The sequence below is a fragment of the Ictidomys tridecemlineatus genome, chromosome 13 (genome assembly GCF_052094955.1).
Source record: "Ictidomys tridecemlineatus isolate mIctTri1 chromosome 13, mIctTri1.hap1, whole genome shotgun sequence".
In the NCBI taxonomy this organism is placed as follows: Eukaryota; Metazoa; Chordata; class Mammalia; order Rodentia; family Sciuridae; genus Ictidomys; species Ictidomys tridecemlineatus.
Window position 1 is genome coordinate 3,718,700 of NC_135489.1, and position 24,054 is coordinate 3,742,753.

General features: G+C 35.5%; 1 protein-coding gene across 3 annotated transcripts in view; it reads right to left on the reverse strand.

Moving 5' to 3' along the window:
• Znf407 (zinc finger protein 407) overlaps window positions 1–24,054 on the reverse strand; it is a 421,370-nt gene that overhangs the window by 143,700 nt on the left and 253,616 nt on the right. For all 3 annotated transcript variants that reach the window (XM_078029872.1, XM_005334380.5, XM_078029873.1), the window contains 2 exons: window positions 21,209–21,292; window positions 10,721–10,841 (listed from right to left, as the gene is read on the reverse strand). In XM_078029872.1, the coding sequence (XP_077885998.1) occupies window positions 10,721–10,841; window positions 21,209–21,292 (205 nt within the window). The remainder of the gene's footprint in view (window positions 1–10,720; window positions 10,842–21,208; window positions 21,293–24,054) is intronic.

The window sequence follows — 24,054 nt, forward strand, 5'->3', positions numbered from 1 at the left end:
AATCAATGAAGCGCACACAAAATGTTAGTGAATGCAAAACTAGCATACATCAACCTGTGGGGCAATATATATGACTTATTTCCACTTTTTAGTGGCTTAATGCAACTGACACCAACACTCAGCAGTTATAATACAACCTAAGTCATGAAAACAAATCATGTACCCTATCTTACCCGAAGGAGTGATATATTTGCTTTTTCTTTTCATATTATACACACACACACTCCAACACCCACATGATCCTTATTATTGCATTTGTGGTGGCAGGATACACTCTAGCTGAGTAACTACTTCTAGAAATATGGCAATCTGAAGAAGCTGGGCACAAATCTAACACAGTCTTCAGGAGTTTACCAAGCAGCACATAGCAAAGAGAATTAAGCTCATGATTGGCAAGAGTGATACACCATGTTAACAAATCTGGAAAAAGCCAAACAAATGAAAGGTGAATAACTACGACCAAAACGGGCAGGAGTTGGGTGCCATCACAGTCAATGACTGGGTGTCTTCAATTGCCTTAAGATGCCATAAGAGGGTCCTTTGGATTTACTTTTGGCAGAAAATCCCAGAGACATTTTTAAATATTTTTTAGGACAAAGTACAGAACAGATGTCACATTTTAAGACTATATTTAACAGGAGTGTTCAGAAAATGATCACACTGAATTGTTGGCTAGCAGCAAGCAAAATTTTAAACTAATGAAAAACAGCCAAAGCAAGATAGCCATGTGTAGAAATTCAACACACAACGTAAATGATATCCCAGGGTCCAGGTGTATATGTGCTGGGGTGGGTGTAATAATATCCTAACACCTCTATTTTCTGGGTTCCTAACTTTGAACACATGACTCAAATTTGGTGCTGTGCAGTAACCCAAAATGTGGAAACGTTGCTATAGCTGCTGCACTAAAATCAGCCATAAGCAAACAAATGAAAACAAATTCAAGTGTGGTCATCCACCTCCTCTCCCAGTAGCCTCCGCCTCACCTTCCCTTTGTTCCCTGGGCAATGTGCATTTCTTCACCTCTGTCTGAGGGGTTGGCATCTGTTCTCACCAGTTTATTAAAACTGGTCTTTCCCAAAGTACCTTAGACTCTTGGAGCTGTGGCTGCCTGTTCCTACTGCCTCCACCCTGGCACAGCTGGCACTCCTCACTGGTCACAGACCCCCCTCTTCCCTGGAGGCCCCTTTGGTTCTATGAGCTGGCTTCTCAACCTCTCAGGCACTGGCTATAATCCTCTCTGCCTTCTTCATTTTCTACACTTTCTGAGGGAAATGTCAATCTCATCGTTGGTTTCAAATTCCACATAGATTCCTGCGGACTTGTACACTATTGAAGTGTCTCCATTTGGATATTCCAATGTTTCAAGGTGACACATCCTGGATCACATAAGTAGTCATTTTCCTGAAGGGCAGCCTTCTCAAGGAGTGAGTGCCTCACTGAAAGGTGCTATCACTCACCCAGCAGCACTGGGCTATGCACCTAAAGGGTGATATGGTCCTTCCACATTCATTCCTTTGGTTAGCATGTCCCTTCATCTGTCTTCCAACCTGGTCATCTGAATCTGCCTTATTTTCTGCCTGTACCTTTGTGACAATTGTTTTAAATGATGTCCTGTCCCCTTCTGTGTCTCTTGGGCTCATCTTTGCATCCTGCAAAGGGGAAAAGGCTTTTATTTTTAAGGCAAAGTAAGGTATGAGCACACCATTTTCTGGCTCTGCATTTTCCACCTGGCCACCCACTGCCCATGGAGTCAAACTCAAGCTCTCCAGGATGAACAGGGGTAAAAATGACATACACTTCCTTCCTACTTTTATCAGATAATCTCACACACCCTGCAATCCAGGCGTGCTAAAAGGAGAAGATAAATTTAGTTTGAAGAAAAGATGTAACTTAGGAGTGCAGGGAATGGAAGAAATCTTACTTTTAACTAACATTAAAGTTACTTGAGGTTTCTGGATCAAAACAAATTCTTGAAGTTTAAATGTCAAGCACTTTTGATCTCAAACAATTCAATCCAAGAGATAAATCATCTTATTTAAGTACCCTCAGCATTTACCCCATTTTCTCTCAATGGTAAATTTTTATTTGTTTTATCACATTTCTTATGTGTTAAAGTTGCAATTCAAGATGAAGGAACAAAACATGTTGAGGAGGAAAGCACCAAGTAAAGTTAATCAACATAACACAAACACACACACAGAGATGTCTTCCTGCCACACAGAGATGTCTCCACAAAGCTTCATAAGGAAGGATAAAAGGTGGAACAGGGTTTTATATATATAACAGGAAACAAGGCAAAATAATTAAGGTTAATGAATTAAAGTTAAAATTCCCTGTAAAAAAAAGTATCAGGTTACGTATTATGCTACAGAATAATGGGCTCTAGTTTATTTGCATTATAGCTCACTTGTACCTCTGCAGTAAATAATGATATGATTGTTTTATCAAAAACCAAAAAATGTTTAGTAGTTCTTTTTCCAGAGCTTCTTAATAGAGAAAACAGAAAGGAACACAGTAGAAGAAGGTGAAGGCCAGCAAAGGGTTTGTGTTACAGTCCCTTAATCAAGGAGATGAAGATGTAAGATTCACAGAAGACCCTGTCTTTACAGAATCAGTTAAGGAGGACCCAAAATATGCAGATATGGGTGACCCTGGGGAAGGAGACATCTCACTCCCACGGGGAGTGCAACATGTCAGAAAGTGTGTGGATGCACAAAGCCACTTCACCTTTCTCTGCCTCAAAACACAACTACCCTCTAAGAACTATCATCTTTCAAGTGTTGCAAGTTTTTCTTTCTTTCTTCCATTATTTTTGTCAGTCCCCCGAGAGGCAATGTATCAGAATATGCTAAAACCAAGGAGCTGAAAGTAAAATGAAATAACTAGTATCCTTGCAATTGTTACTGATTAATGAAAGTTGGACAAACTTTTATACACTTCAAAGCTCTTCTGTCTTGTTATGTTCTTTTCTCAAATGCACATGTGAGGTTTAACCCAACTACCACTGTGGCAATGCTCACAGTGTTCTACTGATGGCTGTCAGCTACACCAAGTGATTACACTGTTTGTCTAATAAGCTCCATTCTTTGAGCTTCTAACTGCCAGAGGCTATAGATAGTTACATAGGGAAGTGTTTTGTTGTGTGATAATAGCTCTAGTGTCTGAGGAATAACTTATTATGCAAGAGACTATTGCCCCAAAAATATTTTCTATTTTTTTTCATCTCTAAGGCCTTTCTTCCTGCCACAATATATACAGATATATCTAACTACCACCCAAGGGACTGTCCAGAGTAATTCCTTGTAGAAAGACCATCCCCAAAGATAGCTTTGGTCCTTTTATAATGACTGGATTTGGGATTCAGCAACAGCAAGTTAAATAAACATGTTTATCTAGATTCTACTTTAAGATATAGCAGAGGGAATGTATGGTCACTTTGTGTTCAAAATGGCTCTTCTAATTAATCTGCTGTTTTAGCTACATTAACAAACAAAACAACTTACTTGCACTGATACACAAAAAGGTACCTCAGATTCTTTTTGTTTTAAAGGCATCAAACCAATTTGTAATTTTTAATGCTATGGAATCTATTTGTTCTCAAGTCTATATTATTTTTTACTTCAGCTTTTTACAGAGATTAAAATTATGAGTGTTAACTTCAGGCCCGCACATACTTTTTTATATCTTTACACAGGCTGCTTGAGTGAAAAAGGTTTGAAGGTTTATGTGCTCATGTGTTATAGCACAAGGAAGTAAAGTATGAATGAAAGAAGACATCTGAAACTAATATTAGAAAACAACATAATAGAAAATACAAAAAACATATAAAACAAAATAATGAGATAACATTCATTAATGAAAAAAATATGAAATTTTTATGAAGGAAGAATTCAACTTGCTGCAAAATACAAATACAGCAGGAAAAAAAGAAGCATTTCATTACAGAAAAACCTGAAAGGATGATGCAATTCTGGGGACAATAAATTCATTTTTTAAGGGAATTCTGCAAAAAGTTCCATCTGCACTCACCAGATACAGCTACTCCATGTGAAGGGCACTAGACTTCACAGAGTATCACCTTGACACAGGCTAGGAGAAGCTTTTTAAGCACTGCTTATGCTTGGCAATCAACACACACAGTTTCACAACCAACCACGATACTGACATCTACCTGTGGCTGGCTGAACTGTGTGTAGGAGGCCAACAGGAAGGGGCAATCTTCTTACTGGCAAGACCAGACATAATCCAATGAATATGTACGTTTTCTAGAGAAGACACATCAGAATTTGAAGAAAGCTTGTAGACTCACCATCACCCTATGAAAAGCTTGGAAAATAACCGGATATTTAGGTCTTCAGAATTATCTGTGAGCCTGGCTCATTTACTTATTTTTATTCCACTGAGTAGATTAGTAGTTACAACAGACTATAGAGACCTGACATATATGAAATAATGAAATGATATTGACTGGAACTTTAAATAACAAAAGTAGTTTTGACTTAAAGTCTATTCTGATCTAACCAGACCATGGCAATAACTGGCTTTAAATATAAATCATGTCTAATATCAGTACTAGATATTTTCATTTTGATTATTATGTAGTATCTTTATTCTTTGAGAAATTCAAAATTACCTAGATGAATGGTTCTGTGGAAAAAGACATAGTGTGCTGTTTGTTTCAGTATGTGTAATTTGGCTTCTTTTTCTTGTATATATTATGTACTAGTATAAGGACAAAAATGTGCTTTTTTTCTCACTGACACTATTATGGGCAAATCCAAGTTTGTTTTATCTGTTGTTTCTCCTGCTAAAACCTATGTACCTGCAAAGGAAGCCAAAGAAAAATTGGACCTCTCAGAAGAAATTATCCAAAGGAGAAAATTATCCCTGTGCAGTCTCCCTGACTCAGGATGCCGCTGCTGAAACAAATGGAAGACAAGAACTATAACACACAAAATGCTGATAAAAAAAAATGTATAAAAATGCATATTATCTATGACCTGCAGATATTTTTATAACAGAAAGAAGAAATTAAAACAAACTTTCAGAAGTAACATTAATATAATTTTTTGGTCACTCTACCTTAAAACTTCCCTAAAAATGATTCCAGGAAATGCAAAGAAAGATTTCCATTAAGTTAAAAGCATATCTTCACAAAAATTTCTAGGGCATATGAGATTTCAAATGGTGGCAACAAACAGCAAATTCTCTCTACTATAGTCACATGTGTAAGAACTTGACAAATCTGATTGTTAGAACTACTAAATAAAGTATTCAGATGAATAAAAGGGCTGTTGAGGTACATGGCAAAAGGAAGCATGTTCCTAATTGAGAGAGAGAGAGAGAGAGAGAGAGAGAGAGAGAGAGAGATACACAGAGACAGACAGAGACAGACAGACAGACATCTTCAGCCTCCATTAATGAAAAAGAGAAAAATCTTCCTGAGATTAAAAAAAAAAACCATAAACAAAATTAATGAGTTAATGATTTCCATGGAAAACACTGGCTGAGATTAAGTGAACCAGCAAGAAGGGGGGAAAAAAAAACCCTCAAAAGTAGATTTCCTACAAATTTAGCAAACAATGGGGGTGGACCTTTAATCTGAGGTGAGAAGTGTACATTTTATGTACAATTATGTACTCAGCACCAGTGGATTTAAAAGCAATAAAAAAGTAAAAAAAAGTAACAGTAAAAAATATTTTAAAAAATAAAGTTCATGTAAGGTTAGAAGAATAAAGACAGTTACAAAATTGAGGAAAAATATAGTCAAAACTATACTTACAGAACACTGAGGCTATCTCAAGTTCAATTACAAGGGACACAGTAAACAAAACAGTAAGACCTTCCAGAGATTGGCTTGAAACTTCAGTTTTCTATAATATAAAAAATGGCATTTTAAGTGCTTTATAGAATTGCCCTTAATATTTTTAATTCTGTAAGAAGTATTTTGTATTACTTTGCATGGCTTAGTGGTTTGTTGTTTAAAATGCATGCATTATAATTCCTCCATAAATCCTAAAGGACACAACAAAACAAAAAAAAGAAACCAATGAGAAGATGCTTCACATAAAAAGGGGAGAAAAAAAGCCCAATTGTGGCCATTTTAATAAAACAAATCCTTAATTTGTTTGGGTGAACTTTCATATGTAAATCAATGCAATGAATGAAGAAACAGCAGTTTGATGTTAATAAATTCTATAGGGATGGCAGACTTCGTATTCTTAGGATGCTTTCTATAAAATACAAAAGGCTCTGTATTGTTCTGTTTTGTTCTCTCATTAATATAGAGGTGACAACACATAAAAGGAAATAAAATGTAGAAAGGGTTAGAATGTTTCCATTGTATGGTAGAAACAAACCTAAAGAATTTGCTACATATATATGGTAGGAAAGTCTTCTATGACTCAATTTATGCTTTGAAATCATAATGCACGGCAATTAATTGTGAAAGAGTTGTAGAGTAATGATGGAATATACTGATTTGTAATGGATTAGATTTTTGGATATTTTAGACAGCAAACGCTAAGGAAAAGCGTACATGTTTACATCTGAATAGAATAAGATGTCATTGCCTAAATTAATAATGCAAACTTGAAAAATAGCCCCAGGTTCAAAAGACCAATTATAAAATTCTTTTGTAAACAAATCTATATTCACATTTTTCATGGATAACAACTAGTATTTCTCTACTAATGTTCAACTTATAAAAGGAGAAATACATTTTCAAATAAAATTTAAATATTAATGATTCAGTTTCTAGTGATGGCAACTTACCTGCAAATAAGGGTCAATAATGACAAAGACAGGAATACTATGGGAACAGCTTTTATCTACCTATATGAAGTAAAAATCTAAATGGGAAAATTATTTAAAAATTTTTGGAAGATATCAATAAGGTAAATATGACCCTGTCTTTTCAGGAAATGAGTGATAATCTATGACACTATTACTCAAAATGACAGCAAAATGACACATTTCCTTGGTTAAAGGAGGCAGGCGTGGGACCTTTTTATTCTATGCACTTACTACATGCTTACTTTAAAATCTTGTTCTTAACAACAAGAAAACAAAGGTATCTCTTCTAATTTCTATATTGTGTTCGCAGTCCCTAACTTCAAAAGAATTCTTATACTCGAAAGCTCTTAAAGAACTAACTTGTCTTTTGTTCCTTAGTAAAAGCAAACTTAATTACATATACACAAAATTATAAAAATTATTAAATAGAAAGGGCTCAAACTATTTACTTCCAGCAATAACAAGATTATTCAAAAGTTATAAAAATAGAAATCACCTTCTTAATAAGGACATAAGTATTTCAAAAGGAGATCTGGTAGTTATCACTTTATCAAGTGTTCTAAGTATTAATTCGCAGGACGGCAACGAAATGCTTAGAGAACATCATCTCCTGTTTAACTCAACATCTGACAGAGGTATAACATAACTGCAGTCCAACCAACTCAAATGCATTACTATATTCGAGTGCTGCTCTCTGTTTGGGACAACCTGTATAGAGCACAATACTATGATCTAGAACTTCGAAAAAAGTACAGTGTTCTTTCAAACCATGGAAAGCTGAAATATTTGTAAATGAATTTTGCACATAAACACCAAGACACTATCAAAACACTACTAATCTTATTTTAAAAAATCATAATCTTTCTAGCAGTACTATAAAAAGTCTTAATCATAAATTTTAGAAATGTATTCTAAAAAAGTCATGGATATGCAAGGTATGAGCATTTTGAAAATAAATACCTGAAAATGGTGTTCATGTCCCAAAACTTAATAAATTCATTGAAGTATGTGTAACTTGGGACCATGCAGGCCTAACAATTATATTACATAAGAATGCTTTTATAAGTTAGACATTTTGAAGCCTTAAAATATTTCAGCAATTATCCAAGAACTGATTTTAGATTTAATAAATTTTAAATTAATTCAAAAACTGTAAAAACCTATTTTGACTGTATTATAAATAATATTTAAGCATGCTAAATACTTTCAGTACATCAAATTAACTCACTGAAAGATGAAGAAACCTGCAACCAGGCTAAAACATGCACCAGAGAGGACAGCAAAAACACAGGCGAATATTTACCACTTAACCAAGTGCTAGGCACTGGTGAGGTAACTTCAACGTGTATCTGGCTTGATATGCACAAGGATCCCAGAAGGCTGGTCAGCTAATAATCCATATTTTACAAATGAAAATGTGGTAGCCTAGGAGGTTAAAGAGTTTGACTGCACTGGATTTAGTGGCGCCCGCCTATAATCCCAGTGACTCAAGAGACTGAGAAAGAAGTACAAGTTCTAGGCCAGCCTCAGCAACCTAGCCAGACCCTGTCTAAAAATAAAAAATTAAATTAAAAAAAAGGATGGGGATGTAGCTCAGTGTTACAGTACCCCTGAGTTTAATCCCTAGCCCTCCAACAAAAAAGAGTTTGATGGAAGTCCCCAGGTAAATGTGTACTGAGTCCAGATCCTGCAGACACCCTCAGGCTATGAGCCTAGCACATAGTAAAGGCAGAAACTGCATGTGCAGGCTAATTCTGTAGCAGCTATCATGAATTAACTTGCCATATTTTAAACCTGTTTGCTTGTCAAAACAAATTCATGCTATAAATGTTATTTAAAACTTCAGATTTTAACTATGAAGACTACTTTTAAATGGTAAATATCACTTGTTTATTTTGTATGTGTGGTTTTCTTTATAATCATGTTTGAAGGAGTGATTTTGGCTACTTTAAAAGAAGTCGTAAAACCATAGTTCTAGGAGCTATGGTTGTAGCTCAGGGGTAGAGTGCTTGCCTAGTATGAGTGAGGCACTGGGTTGGATTCTTAGCACTGCATATAAATAATAAATAAATAAATTAAAGATATTGTGTCCATCCACAAGTAAAATTTTAAAAATAAAATAAAACAAAACCATAGTTCTATAGAAGACTGGTTCCTGGCACAGAAAAATAGTAATAATATTAAGTATAAGAATTTATACTGCAAGAAAGCAAAAATTCCCCCCAAGACAACAACAAAAAATCTTATACATAGAGTACAGACTAAAAGCACATAATCTTAAGAGTAAGTGATAATTAAGGGAAATTTTTATAATTTTCTTATTGCTTTTTTTGTTTTACATGGAAGGCAACTGCAGAATGCTCTCCGTAATAAAAAAAAAGTCATGTTTATTTTTATTATAGAGCACACTATCAGAACCTTAGAATTTCTATTGTCAGTACCCTAGAACCTCTAATTAGATCACCATTTCCCCAAATTTATAAGAAATACCAATCTAGTGTTACACAAAACCAGAATCCATAAAATGTTGAATGAATAAATAATTAAAGAATGAAATATATCTGTAATATCTCTGTACTATTCTATGACCTTTCACATAAAACTTAATGCAATAATATGGCTGATGATAGAGATTATGGCAATATATTTGCTGAATGCACAGGCTACATTCACAAGAATACAAAAACCTACTTTTTAAAGAAGGCTTGATGTTCAACATATACATTTTAGTATTCAACAGAAATGGCTGCATTTGAAGACACAGCCCTGATGTCTTCTTATTGATATGCCTGGCAGTGACAGTGAGGTCTTCAGTCCAAGGCTGAAGATGGTGTCCTTCAACTGCCTGCCAACTGCATGGTGTCTCAGCTTACCTTTGGGCTCCATGAGCAGCATGGCCTGGCTGCAAGCTCCATGCCCCAGGGTACCTTCCACCAGGCCTCTCTATGTGTGCCTCGTCATAGAGCATTACTGCTGTCACTGAGTACTTCTGTGCTCTGGCAGATACAACTCAGCTGCCCCAGACCCAGTGCAAGGACTGAGCATCCATAAACTCCAAGATGCCTTCAGCATTAAATGCTACATGTGCCATCAACTACTCATCTGAGAACATACATCATGTACTTGAAATTTTGTCACCTTTCCTGCCATAGGCAAGATGCTCTCTGCTCTACAGGGATTTTATCTGGGCTCAATGTGGTCCTTCTCCATATTCTTTTCTGCTCTCTCTTTTACTATTTGAATATGTATTATAATTACTTGTGAAAACGAAGTCACCGATTATGTTGTAATGTCCTTAAAGGCAGAAAACACTTTTTATATCATCTACCATTCTCAGTGAGTGCTTTTCTCACAGCAGATGAGATGCCATACACATATCAAATAAAGGAATGAGCAAGAAAACCAGAAACCTGGGTGTAACAAAGGATTGTTTGAAAAGCAAGTATTAAGACTACAAAAATGTAAAAGAACTTTATACTTTGAACAGTCACTAGAACCTAAATGATGCTATAATGGTGGATACATGTCATTATACATTTGTCCACACCCACAGGATGCATAACACCCTCAGTGAACCTGACTAAAATCTATTAGCTTTGGGTGATGAGAATGTGTCTGTGGAGGTTCATCAACTGTAAAAAGCAGATCACGTTGTTGGGGATATAGATAATGAGGAAGCCTCTCATGTGTAAGGGAAGAAAGATATTTGGAAAATCTCTGTACCAACATTTCACTTTTACTGTGAACCTAAAACTGATCTTAAAAAAAAAAGTCTATATTTGAAAAGTCACTAAAATTAGGTACTATAATAAACTCCTAACCTAATATGCCTTATGCTTTAAAGTGTGCTAATTCATGTTGATCTTTTATTGATTTATTCAACAGGATCCAATTGTCACAGAAACCCGTGTGGCCTCATTACCTGTAGTCACACCAGGGGCACCTGTAGGGTTTCTCTCCAGTGTGCACACGCTTATGCCGAGTCAAATGGGACTGGGTTGTGGAGGCAAAGTTACACTCATCACATTTGAAAGGTTTTTCTCCTGTAACATAACAAGAAATGTTGTACATGAATAATAACAATGGGTATTGATGATATAAAAAAACTTATTTCCATAAAATGTTTAATAATATCATTCAATGGATTCCATGCATTTAAGATACTTGAACATTTATTCTCACTTTCACAGTGAGAAAGTTAAAACTTTTGTTTCTATATTAAAATATAAGCAAAAGGCTAAAGATTTATACGATCTGAAGAGAAACCAGAGTATAGAATATAAGCATAGAATATAGTATATAGTTAAAGTATATCTTTTACCAGTAGGAATCTAAATCATCTGTATAGAAGAACCATATCAAGAATGATTTAACAAACTTTGTTACATTAAGGCAATTATAAAAATCTCAGGGAGGTTAAACCATGGAAAAGAATAAGATGTAGATATGCTCTGAATATAGAATGTAAAATTTATTAAATTCTTAGCATTAAATATGTATAAAAATAAATAAAATCAAGCTATAAATGGGCACTACTTTTAAACTTAAACCTACCAACCTAGGAAGAAACAGCTAGAACAACCACACAAAGAACGAAGCTGCAAGGCCAGAGGGGACCAGAGGCTCTGTTCCCTGGACAGCCTTCCTTCCTACCCACACTCCCCCTCACACATACAAGGAATCACCCAGGTTCACCAGACTTTCACTCTACTAGTAACACTGAGAGTGAGCACCTGAAACATAGTTATTGAATTTTAATTAATGTAAATTTAAATCTAAAAAATATTACACTATCAGCATTGAAAAGTGTTCAAAATGCACTGGGATAACTTGGGAGTATAAATCTATTTTTATTTGGGGAGCACAGGTACCGGGGACAACTCAGGGGCACTCAACCACAGGTCACATCCCCAGCCCTATTGTGTATTTTATTTAGAGTCAGGGTCTCACTGAGTTGCTTAGTGCCTTGCTTTTGCTGAGGCTGGCTTTGAACACAAGATTCTCCTATCTCAGCCTCAGGAGCCTCTGGGATTATAGCCATGCGCCACGTGGCCTGGCTATGAATCTACTCTTTGAAGTATTTTTATCAAATCTGAATACAGATAATATATTGCAGGTGATAATTTACCCTCTGAATTGAGAAGTGCCAGACGCATCAAATATATATCAAATTTCCATTTTTATTTATTTTTTCCTTTTTGGCACTGGGGATTGAACCCAGGGCGCTTAACCACTAAGCTACATCCCCAGCCCTTTTTTCTATATATTTGTTTGAAGTAGGGTCTCACTAAGCTGCTAGGGCCTTGATAAGTTGCTGAGGCTGGCTTTGAATTCGAAATCCTCCTGCCTCAGCCAGTGGAACTGCTGGGAATATAGATATGTGCATTATGCCTGGGCCAATTTCAAAATTTTTAATCCCAAATAATAATATATTGCTGGTTATGTCATAATGAGTTCATGTGGAAATAATAATTTGTATATGTTTGGTTAACTACAGAAATAAAATTTTACCTGTTCCTTTACTTTTTTCTTAATATGGCCACCAGGAAACAAAATTATACACGTGCAGTTCATATTACACTCCTACTGGACAGTGACAATCTAAAGAAATCCTCATGTCCCTATCCCCTAGAAAAAATTAATATGCAGTAATATTCTTTCAAACAGAGGTTCTTTCTGACAAATTTCACATATTTCATAGATTAATTTTATGTTTCTCCATAATTCAACTTGTTACCTCTCATTTGCAGGTTGTTGTGATGGCTTTGTCAGTATACTGATTTACTTAGAAAATGAAGTATCAAGTATCTTGTCATACAATCACATCTACTTGCCTATCATTAAACGTATACAATTATATCTATTTGCCTATATGTGTTCCTGAAATGACAATGTTTAGAAATTCATCCCACATGCTTCTTTATTATGGCCTTACTTACAGCTGTGGATCACTCACTTATCCATAAACATCACGTTTGATGGCATTTTCTAATGCAGCACAGTGGCATGGCTGGATGATGCCAGATGGGCTTCAATTTCAATCTGTTTTTGCCATATCTTGAACAAACTACCTGTCAGACTTCTTGAGAAAGATCAGAAAGGGAATACCACCAAAACACAGGATACCTATCGGGATTAAGATGGCAAAAAACACAGAAAAAGCACACTTAGCAGAGTGTGCAGTGACCAGTTGCTCTTATTACTATGAGAGCACTGCTGACCTTGGTTAAGGGCATGGACTCTCACAGAGAAGAGAGAAGGAGCACACAAGTGGCTCTCATCAAGAGCTCAGAACCAGTAAACAGATAAGCAGTTAGCACACAGGAAAAAATTAATGGGTTAGCATAGTAAGGGAACATGAAACAAATGTATAATTTAATGAATCCTGTCAGGAAATATTTCTGTTTGACTTATTCTTGTTGGAAGGAAGGAAGGAAGGAAGGAAGGAAGGAAGGAAGGAAGGAAGGAAGGAAGGAAGGAAGGCCGGCCGGCCAGCTGGCCCAGTCATAGTGGTGCATGCCTGTAATCCCAGTAGCTCAGGAGACAAGCCGGAGAATCACAAGATAGAGGCCAGGCTCAACAACTTAATAAGGTCCTAAGAGCAACATAGCAAGACCCTGTCTCAAAAATGAAAAAAAAAAAAAAAAGTGTGTGTGGGGGGTCTGGGGCACAAAAAAAAAATATCTGGGAATCAATCTAATAAAAGAGGTGAAAAACCTCTACGAGGAAAACTACAGAACACTAAAAAGGGAATTGAGGAAGACCTTAGAAGATGGAAAGATCTCCCATGCTCTTGGATATGCAGAGTCATCAAAATGGGCATTCTACCAAAACTGTTACACAGACTTAACGCAACTCCTATTAAAATCCCAATGGCATTCTTCATAGAACCAGAAAAAGCAATTATAAAGACACAGAGACAAATCCATACTGGACAAATGTGCCAAAAACATACACTGGAGAAAAGACAGCCTCTTCAACAAATGGTGCTGGGAAAACTAGAAATGCAAATGTAGTGAAATGAAATAAAAGCCCTATCTCTCACCCTGCACAAAATTCAACTCAAAATGGATCAAGGATTTAGTCGTTAGAACAGAGGCCCAGCACCTAACAGAAGAAAAAGTATGCCCAAATTTACCCCATTGGCTTGGGAACTGAATTCCTTATCAAGATTCCTGAAACACAAGCAGTAAAATCAAGAATCAATAAATGGGATAGAATCAATCTAAAAAGCTTCTTCACAGCAAAGGAAACAATCAAGAACGTTTAGAGAGAGCCTACATAATGGGAGAAAATGTACCTCAAACAGAGCATTGATTTCCAGGATGTATAAAGAACTCAAAAAGCTTAACAAAAAACCTCAAATGACCCAATCAATAAATGGGGAAAGGAACTGAACAGGCACTTCACACAAGATGACATATATATGAAAGAAATATATGAAAAAAATGTTCAACATCTCTAGCAATTAGAAAAATACAAATTAAAACTACACTGAGATTTCATCTCACTCCAGTCAAAATGGCAATTATCAAGAATATAAGCAACAATAAATATTGGCAAGGACGTGGGGAAAAAGGGACATTTATGTATTGATGGTAGGACTGCAAATTGGTGCAACCACACTGGACACCAGTATGGAGATTCCTCAGAAAACTGGGAATGGAACCACCATTTGACCCAGTTATCCCAATCCTCAGTTTTTACCTAAAGAACTTAAAATCAGCATACTATAGTGAAGCAGCCACATCAATGTTTATAGTAGCTCAATTTATAATAGCTAAACTATGGGGCTAACCTAGATCCCTTCAATAGAGGAATGGATAAAGAAAATGCGAGATATACACACATACACACACACACACATAGTGGAATATTACTCAGCCATAAAGAACAAAATTATGGCATTTGCCAGTAAATGGATATGTTGGAAGGAAGGAAGGAAGGAAGGAAGGAAGGAAGGAAGGAAGGAAGGAAGGAAGGAAGGAAGGAAGGAAGGAAGGAAGGATTGGAGAATATCTTGCTAAGTGAAATAAGCCAGTCCGCAAACACCAAAGGCTGAATGTTTTTTTCTGATATGCAGATGCTAATTCACAACAGGTGGGGGTGGTTAGGGAAGAACAGAAATATTCTGGATTAGACAATAGGGAATGAAGGGAAGGGAGGGGGTATGGGAATAGGAAACATAGTAGAATGAATTGGACATTATATATGATTACATAAGCACTGTAATTCTACAACATGCACAACTAGAAGAATGAGAAGTTATACTCCGCATATGAATAATATGCCAAAAATACATGCTAATATCATGTATAACTAATTAGAAAAAATAAAAATCTAACTGTAAATAAAAAGTGGCTCTGGAGATGTTTCTCAGTGGTTAAGTGCTCCTGGTTTCAATTACAAGTACCAAAAAATAAAAAAACAAAAAACAAAAACAAAAACAGAGAACCCCACTACATAAAGCACACTGATGAACTGATAAGTAAAAAACATGTTTGAGTTAGAAAGGATTTTTGTCTCTCTTCTCCATTTTTTCCTTAAAGACGTCCACCTGCAACAGCCTCGTCAAGCAATCACCCCAGGTCTCAATGACTCCTTGCTCTCAGCAAAGGAAACAATCAAGAATGTCTAAACTCATAGTTAAGCAACTTAAACTGCAGAGGACACACAACCACTGACACACAAAAGTGCACTCTCACGATGTTGGCAGATTTTGCTTTGAGAGGCAACAGGATATTCATTTTGTATAAGCCTGAAGGAAAACAGGTCAACCTCTATGACATGGAAACACAAAACCAGCCACTCATATTTATACCATTCATCCTAAGAACTGAATTTGTACTCTAAGTACAATGAAAAGTAATTTAACTGCATATCAATGTCAAACTTCAGTTCATAAAAATATATTAATTATTTCACTAAATTGACTATATTTTTCAAGATTGACCCAGAAAGTATCAAGTACTATAAACTGTGCCAATGAGATATAACTGACACATAAAATATTTCCATATTTATTGTACCGCATTGATGAAACTACTACTTCGATCAAGATAATGAACAAAGACAACCATTTACTCCAAAGGACTCCTGTACCTGCCTCCTACTCACTTACCTGCTTTGTCACTGAATATTAATTAGCATTTTCTAGAAATTTATGTTCATGCAAACACATAGTATGAACCTTTTCTTATCTGGCCTCTTTCTCTCAGCACAGTTATTCTGTGGCTTATTTATGTTGCGGAGGGTAAACATACTTCATTTGTTTTCCTTGTTGAGTAGTATTCATTGTATAGATAAGTAGTGTCCATACAATTTGCTTATCCATTTATACATTGAAGGGTATCTGAGTTATTGTAATTTTGGGTACAAAAAATTAACCTGTTAAACATCTTCATATACATGTATGTAAGCCATTGCATGTACAAATATATATTTCCTTTTGTTTTGGATAAATTCCCAGCAGTAGGATGACTGGGTGAAAAGGCAGATACACATTTCGCCTTGTGTGAAACTGCCAAATTGTTTTCCAAAGAGGCTGGACCACCTAGATTCTTACTAGCTGTGTGTGAGAGGCCAGCTGCTCCAAATCTTCACCAATATCTGGTGTGGTCAGTACTTGCCTGCAGCATTTCTCTATGGATGGTGAGGCTCTTTCCTCCTTGGACTTATGAACCACAGTTCCATATGCTTTGGTGAATATCTGCTAAAATCTTTATCTTTTTAATTTACTGTTTTCTGAGAACCATGTTTTCAGAGTTCTTTTGATGTTCTGCTATGATTCTTTATACAACTTGTGATGTGCACATACTTTCTCCCAATCTGTAATTTGTCTTTTCATCCTCATCTCAGTCGGTTGGTTGGTCTGTTTTTGTTTCCCTTCATTCTCCTTCCTTCTTTCTTCCTAAAAATTTTTGCAGTAAACGGGATGAAAACCAGGACTTCGTATATACTAGGTGAACACTACCACTAAGCAACATCCCCAGTTCTCTCAGTGTTTTTTTTAAAGAATATTAATTACTACTTTATAAAGTTTCCAATTAATCATTTTTCAAGATTCTTCTTTTATGAATCAGCTGTTGCTGTCAAAACAAAAAAATCTTTGGTAATCCAAAACAAAAGTTTTTTTTTCCTATAATTTCATCTAGATTTTATACTTTAAATTTTACACCGAGACTGCCTCTTTGGAGTGAATGTCTCTCTATATATGTTACAGAGTGTGGCTCAAAGATTACTTTTACTGATTATTTACTGCCTATGGATATCTGATTGTTCCAACACTGTACGATGAGAAGACTAAATTATATTTGTACCTTTGTCAAAAATTAACTTGACCTTGTAGGTGTGAGGTTTATTTCTATAAGGTCTCTTCTCTTTATTAAATACATTTGCCTATGTGATACCAAAACTAGAATGATTTCATTACTGTAGCTTTATAATAAGTAGATGTCAGGGGTTTTAAGTACTACAATTGTGTTCTCAGTCTTATTTGACTATATTCATACTTTTGAATTTCCATACAAAATTTTAAATCTGTCAATCTTTCAAAGAAATGATGGGATTTGCACAGATCAATGTGAAAGGAATTGAGATTTTAACCATGACAATATCAAGTCTTCTGATCCATAAACATGGTACAGCTCTCTATTTAGGTCTTCTTAAATTTCTATCAGGAGTGTTACGAGGTTTCCACTGTAGGGCCTTTGCACATTTTTTCCTGAATTTAACTCTGAATATGATACCTTGTTTGAAAATATTTGACAAATATAAGCATAAGTCTATCTCTGGATTCCTTTCTATTCCACTGATTTATGTGTCCACTTTTATGCCAATAAAATATTGTCATAATTATAATAGCTGTATAAGACTGTAACTTGGTATAAAACTTCCACTTTTAATAAAATGACTCTAAACAGCAATTTATAAGATTTTAATTATGCAAATTCACAATTTTACTCTGATGACTCCATTCCCTCTAAATGTCTGTAAAATGTTTTGGTGTGACAAATCACTGCCATTTGTTCACTGCAGCATCCTTGCCCAACATCCTTGAGCTATATTCATTCTTCATGAATTTGAAAGGTATCTGAAGATTGCAAAAAAAGTGACATTATAGACCTTATTGCCTATGTCGGTGGTGCAAATTAAAGATCTGAGATCTTCAAACTTAAATTTCTTAGTTTGGGAGTTTAACAATCTCTTTTTTAAAAATGTGTTTAATATAGTTTATTTCAGGTGAACTTTCATGGTATTTTTATTTAACAAAATTTAAATCTAAAAGCAACACATTTTTAAAAAAGGATGCCATTTACTTTCTTTATAATTCAAATAATTTTAAGTTCACAGTAGGTAGCATTATATTGTTGTAAATTACAAAATGTCACAACATATCTACCTTGACCATATCATAGGTTAAGTTGTGGAATACTGAAATATTTTAAATTATATATGGGTTGGAAGGAAAAAAGAGAATGTAACAAAAATGTTATGCTACCCAAAATGCTAAGGAAGGCTCACACTTATCTGAGTTCTCAATAGTGTAAGAATCTCACTTCAACTTTTATAAACTCCAATTTATTCAAATGTGTACATGATAGTTAATTTGCAATTCATGTATTTTGCTATATGTTCAATACTTTTTCTCTAATATGCAATTTGGTAATTTTTGAAATCACTTGTGGGTGATTTCTTCAGGGAGGAAAAAAACAACAATGCAGAAACACAGAAGGAGTTTCTTGTTAGTCTCAATACATAATCAAAATATAAACCCAACCTCAAGACTCAAAAGTTGAAAAGAAAAACAGATTTGAAATAAAAATTTTGGTGTGCTAAATATTTGTTAGTTATTTAAAATAAGAAATAGTGCATGAAGAGGTGTATAAACATGCTTAAGGAAGATCTTCTAATGAAGGACTGACTGGAAAGAGAGCTTTTGAACTCCTTGCCATTCCAGTGCTGAAAGAATGAGTAAAACCAAGTAACATATTAAAACTCAAATAACACTACCTATAAGGCAAGAGGGCTACCCTTTCAAAAAAGTAGAATAAGGAAGAGTTCCCCAAATCTTTGCATTTTCCTCTACATGAGACAACAGGACTTGGTTGTTTAGATTGTATTGGCTTACATATAATCTTAGCTAACATAACCAACCAGGAATACTTTGCACCTTTCTATCGGGTAACCTGATAGAAAAGCAGAAGAAAGCGCAGGGACATCAGAATAGCTTGTCACCACAGAGCAGTGTCCTTTTGTGTGTCAACCATCTGTCAGACTGGCTGCCACATCTCCAGGAAATCACACTCTGCATTCCTTTGGGTGGGCTGGGTTATTAAGCTGGCCAGGACTCTTCAACTGCATGTGAGGACTGGTTCCTGTGCCCTTGAATCAAGGGTCTCTGACAGGTGATAAAAATAAATCTCAGAACAGAAGATGTTTTGTGTCAGCCCCCTAGACAGTCTGTATTGCAATAGGGAATTATTTACGCCATTTGGAACACTTTGGATACCTATCCCTTTCCAAACCGATTGTAATTTGCGTGGGCACTCTGTGGTAGAAAGGTAAACCACGTCAAAGTGGGACACATCAGAGAAATACAGATTTCAAATGTACCATTCGAGTCTGGCCTTGGGAAATAAAAAGTTGTATGTTGCTGAAACATTTTAAATCCAGCATAAAAGCTAAGTGCCTAGACTGAGTTGTACAGAGCTGTTTGTTGACACCAACAGTCTGAAGAACTGACTTTGGTATTAAAGAATCATGTTTGATTTGTGCCAGAGAGGCAGATAAATGCCAAAAAGACAGATACCTCTGTCTGTGAGACATTGTCCTATATGGTATAAAGTTAATAGCAAAGTAATAAGGAGACTCTGGACCTGACATAAAATATAAACTTATGCTGGCTCATTGCAGGCTTCTTGATCGATCCATCAGCTAGAAGGCCTGTGATCGCAGCTCTAGGGTCTCCACTGTAGGGCAAAGAGGGACAATACCTAGTGGCAGAGGTGGCACAGTGGGAATCTACTGTCCCCTGGGGCTACACCAGAGGAAACAAGGAGAACTACAGGGACATTTAAATCATAATACTTTGAGCACCAATAAACTGAAAACATTATGAATAAAAATCCTAATGAGCACACTATTTATGCACTTACTTCCAACTATTCCACTGGAGTGGTCAAGGATAACTGCCTTTTCTATCATCTTACACCGAATTCTTAAAATAATGCATGCACAGTGGCTCCTGGAAACTTACAATAAAATTTTATGTGTTTAAAGTACATCTATGTTTCCAATATCATGCTAGACTGGAAATTTTCCTTTGACTCAACAGTTCTTATTCCAGATGGAAATTCGAATCATATACATGCAAGATCTAAAAGCAATAACTGGCATTCATTTTCATTGATCCTACAAATACCATCTTGGGCATGAAAGCTGACTGTACCCATTCAACATAGCATTTCAAGACTCATAATGTACCATAAATAACACATTTTACATACTTTAATTTCATGCCATTCACGGTGTGACTGTCACAATCAACCATCCTCATGTACAAAAGTAAAAATACAATACTTCGTTATCACTATGTTACCACATGACTTATCATCTTAACAAGGTAAGATCTGGTAGTAAAATGTGGTTCTGTTAATAGCTTCAAGGGACAACTGCCATGAATCCATACCGTCCCAAACACATATAATTTAGAATTACAAAAATAATTACTTATAAGACCCATTAGATTATACAAAGTAGGAAGTAAATTTGAGAATGTTTAAAACTTCTCATTCATAAGTGTTCATAGTCAAGGAATCCATTTTATTTTGTTCAATCACCAAGAATGTACACATAATGTGAGGAGAAGGAGATTCTCTTCAATGACCATAATTATCTCTTATGTTGTTCCTTTATTTCCATTAATAATTAATATTAAGAATAACTTATTAAACAGCACCGACTTCAAATCACATTAACTCACAGACCGACTGACCAATAGAAGGGAAGGGCAGGGAGGCAGAGAGATAGACAGGAGTTGGGCAGATAACACATAAGGGAGCTAAGTAGGCAGGTGGGTACAGAGGCATGCGGGGGGAGGAGGGGGGGAGGACCACCAACATGGGCTCCCCTATTCACACCTGCAAGCTTAGGGAGCCACTGTTTTTATTTTTTCTCCTATTTAACATAATTTACTGGGGACATCTGAATATCTGACTCCTGAAATATGTAACACATCTACTTTTTAAATGTATAAAAATAGATAATTTAAAATCTTACATTATTCAAATAGAATTCTCTATAGGTCCTCAGATTTTATAGGAGTTAAACAGAAAAGAAACTGACGAGGTAAAAAATGGTGGCTAGGATATCTGACACCATGTTCTCTCTCTGTAGACTTGGTACTGACCTGTGTGCTGCCTACGGTGCTTGGTGAGGGCATGTCGGGTCCCACCGGCAAAGCCGCAGAGGTCACACAGAAACGACTTCTCGCCTGTTGCAACAATAAACAGATGAGGGACTGCGGAGGTCACAGATCATTAAAACATATCTATCAAGGCTTTCAGGGTTACTAATTCCTCCAATCAAATGTTTCCATGTAAATATGTCAAATGGGAATGAAATTACCACTGCGGTTTATTGACTGTGATAAAATCTGAAAAGCACCACTGAACATAATTACATACTTGTCAGACCCATAAAAATTAGCTTTATTATCAATGGAATGGTTTTGTACAACTTCATTTCTGGTAGATGTCTTCCAGATGGGGCTGCTTTATGCACTTGAACAGTTTTTATGCATATCCTGATTTTTTACAATTCCCATACATCTGGCCTTTCCGAGCTAAGTAAAGATTGCTTGAAATTGTTAATATACAGTATATATGATTCTGCTTACATAAAACATATTGAATCTTCTAACAACTTAAGAATATTGAATTGTTTTTACCTATTCTATCTGGGTCTTCTTTAATCACTTCTACTTATGATATGAATTAAATGGTTTCTTTGAACATACTGAAGATCCTGAAACAATGAAATCTACATTACTCAGTACCAACAGCAATTCAATGCTGTTTATGTTTCTCGAACTTTCATGGCATAGGAAAGGAAGTCTAGGGATTGCTATAAAGAAATTCTATAAAAATTCATACTATCTTTAATGATAGCTCTGGACTTGAACCCCCTGCAACAATTAAAGACAGATTTGGCAGATGTAGTAATGTTATAAGTGGTGAAAATGCTCATTTTTTTTAGCCCTTTTTACACAAACTAATATCTTGCCCTACAGTTTATAAATACAATATATCTTTCTACTGTTGCTTATTTAGGCAGTAAGATCTGGCCAGCTAGGCAGTTCATCCCATAAGACTCACAAAGAAGGGCAAAACAGAATAAAAATGCTAACCTTGGAGAGATTCAGTGAAATTATAAAATACTTTTCCTGAAATAAAATAAATCACTTGTAATCTATATCTACCCCATTTACTCACTCAGACATTTAATGCAACAAGTCTTTCCCGGGTTTGCCCATATCAATCTCCTTTGTCCTAGAGTTTTGGTACATTATAACAGAGAGTTAGCTTGCCATGTTAGGGGAAGCTGAAATTGCCTTTGTAAAGTCAGAATGGACAGTAAACATAGAAAGGCAGAATAACTGTGGTAATTGAAAAAAAATATTTCCATTACTTAAGAACACTATTGACTTTTATAATTTAAAGGAACACTTATTAACAAGAAACCTTTAAAAAAGTGTTTGCTCTTATTTCCCAATGCTATGTTATATTGTTTATTATTAAAAAAAATGAAGCTGAATTAAATATTTTTACTATCTTTACTTTCTTATTTCTGGGTTAAATTTATTTCTTGGCATCATTAATTCATTATAGACAAAACAGAGTAGATGGGCTGTGAAGAATAAAGTGTAATTATAATCACTCATTTAATTATTTAATCAATTTGAAATATAAATCTTTCTAACTAGCTGTTGTATCAATTAAATAACACTGAAGTAGACTTTTTGTTATTCCCCAAAGACAATTTGCTTGTTGATATTAGCATACTATTCTATGTTGAGGCAAAAATGTTCTGTCCAATTTCTTCATTACCCCAGCTTTCTGGGCTCTCTTTTGGGTGTACTGGCACAAACACACATTCCCACAGATGTAGAAAGCAGTAAGGCACTCAGGCGGGGTATGAGGGTATATCACTACACACAGGCACAGGCACACATACATGCATTCTGCAGTGTGTTCAGCAGGAATGTCAGTGTGGCAGCACTCAACTGTCATACTTTCTAAACAGAAATGAGTATTCTTATTGCTTTTGAATTCAAGAAAACGTGTTTTTCCTTCCTGTCATTTATGAACTTCTTTGTGACCTATATCTTTCTTCTAAAATATAGAAAAAATTCTGTATTGATATATCACATATATGTGTATGTTCTTTATAGTAAGTTCTAGTCCTATCCCTATTTTAAAATAAATATAAAGACACAAAGAAAAAACTTATTCATTTTCCATGTGATTTGATTCTGGATGCATTAGTGACCTTGATTTTTTGATGTGTAGGATTTTATTTAGGATGTTAGTCTCCAATGTATTGTGTGTCATATTTACCTTGGTGGCTTGATTTGTTTTTCATTCTAAATTCAATTTTCACTTGCTTTGGGGGGTAGTTAGGGTTAAACATTGGGCAAAAGAATATTTTTTGAGAAAACAAGAAAAAGCTCAATGCACTATTTCACTCAATAAAGAGGGGGTTCATTAGCATGTCATATTTTTACATTGAGATTTAATAGAAGACTTCTTTTCATAACAACTTGAATTAGTTTCAAGTGTGCCATTCTGCATTCAAATGTAGAAAGACACGGAAACCAATCCTTTATTTTCTATTAGAAAACAGCCACTGTCCCCTATCTCTCATTATGGTGCAGACTACAAGACCTAACAACAAAAATCTATATTATTGATCCAGCCAAGTCTCCACAATTATTCTTTAGAAGGAAACGCCGACGATAAATTACATCTGCACTGGCTTTTCATCTGCTGCTCGATATAAGTGATCTCTCAGGGCAGGCTGGAGACCTTAAATCGTCAACACCCTTGTCAAGGAAGCTAAGGAGGCCTAGGCTTCCCACAAACTGCTTCAGAAGAACTTTTAACCTACAATTTCTAACAATAATATAGGATTTTTGGCAATGAGAAGAACATTTGAGAATGCTGATTAAAATTTATTATTCTTTTCACTGGAATA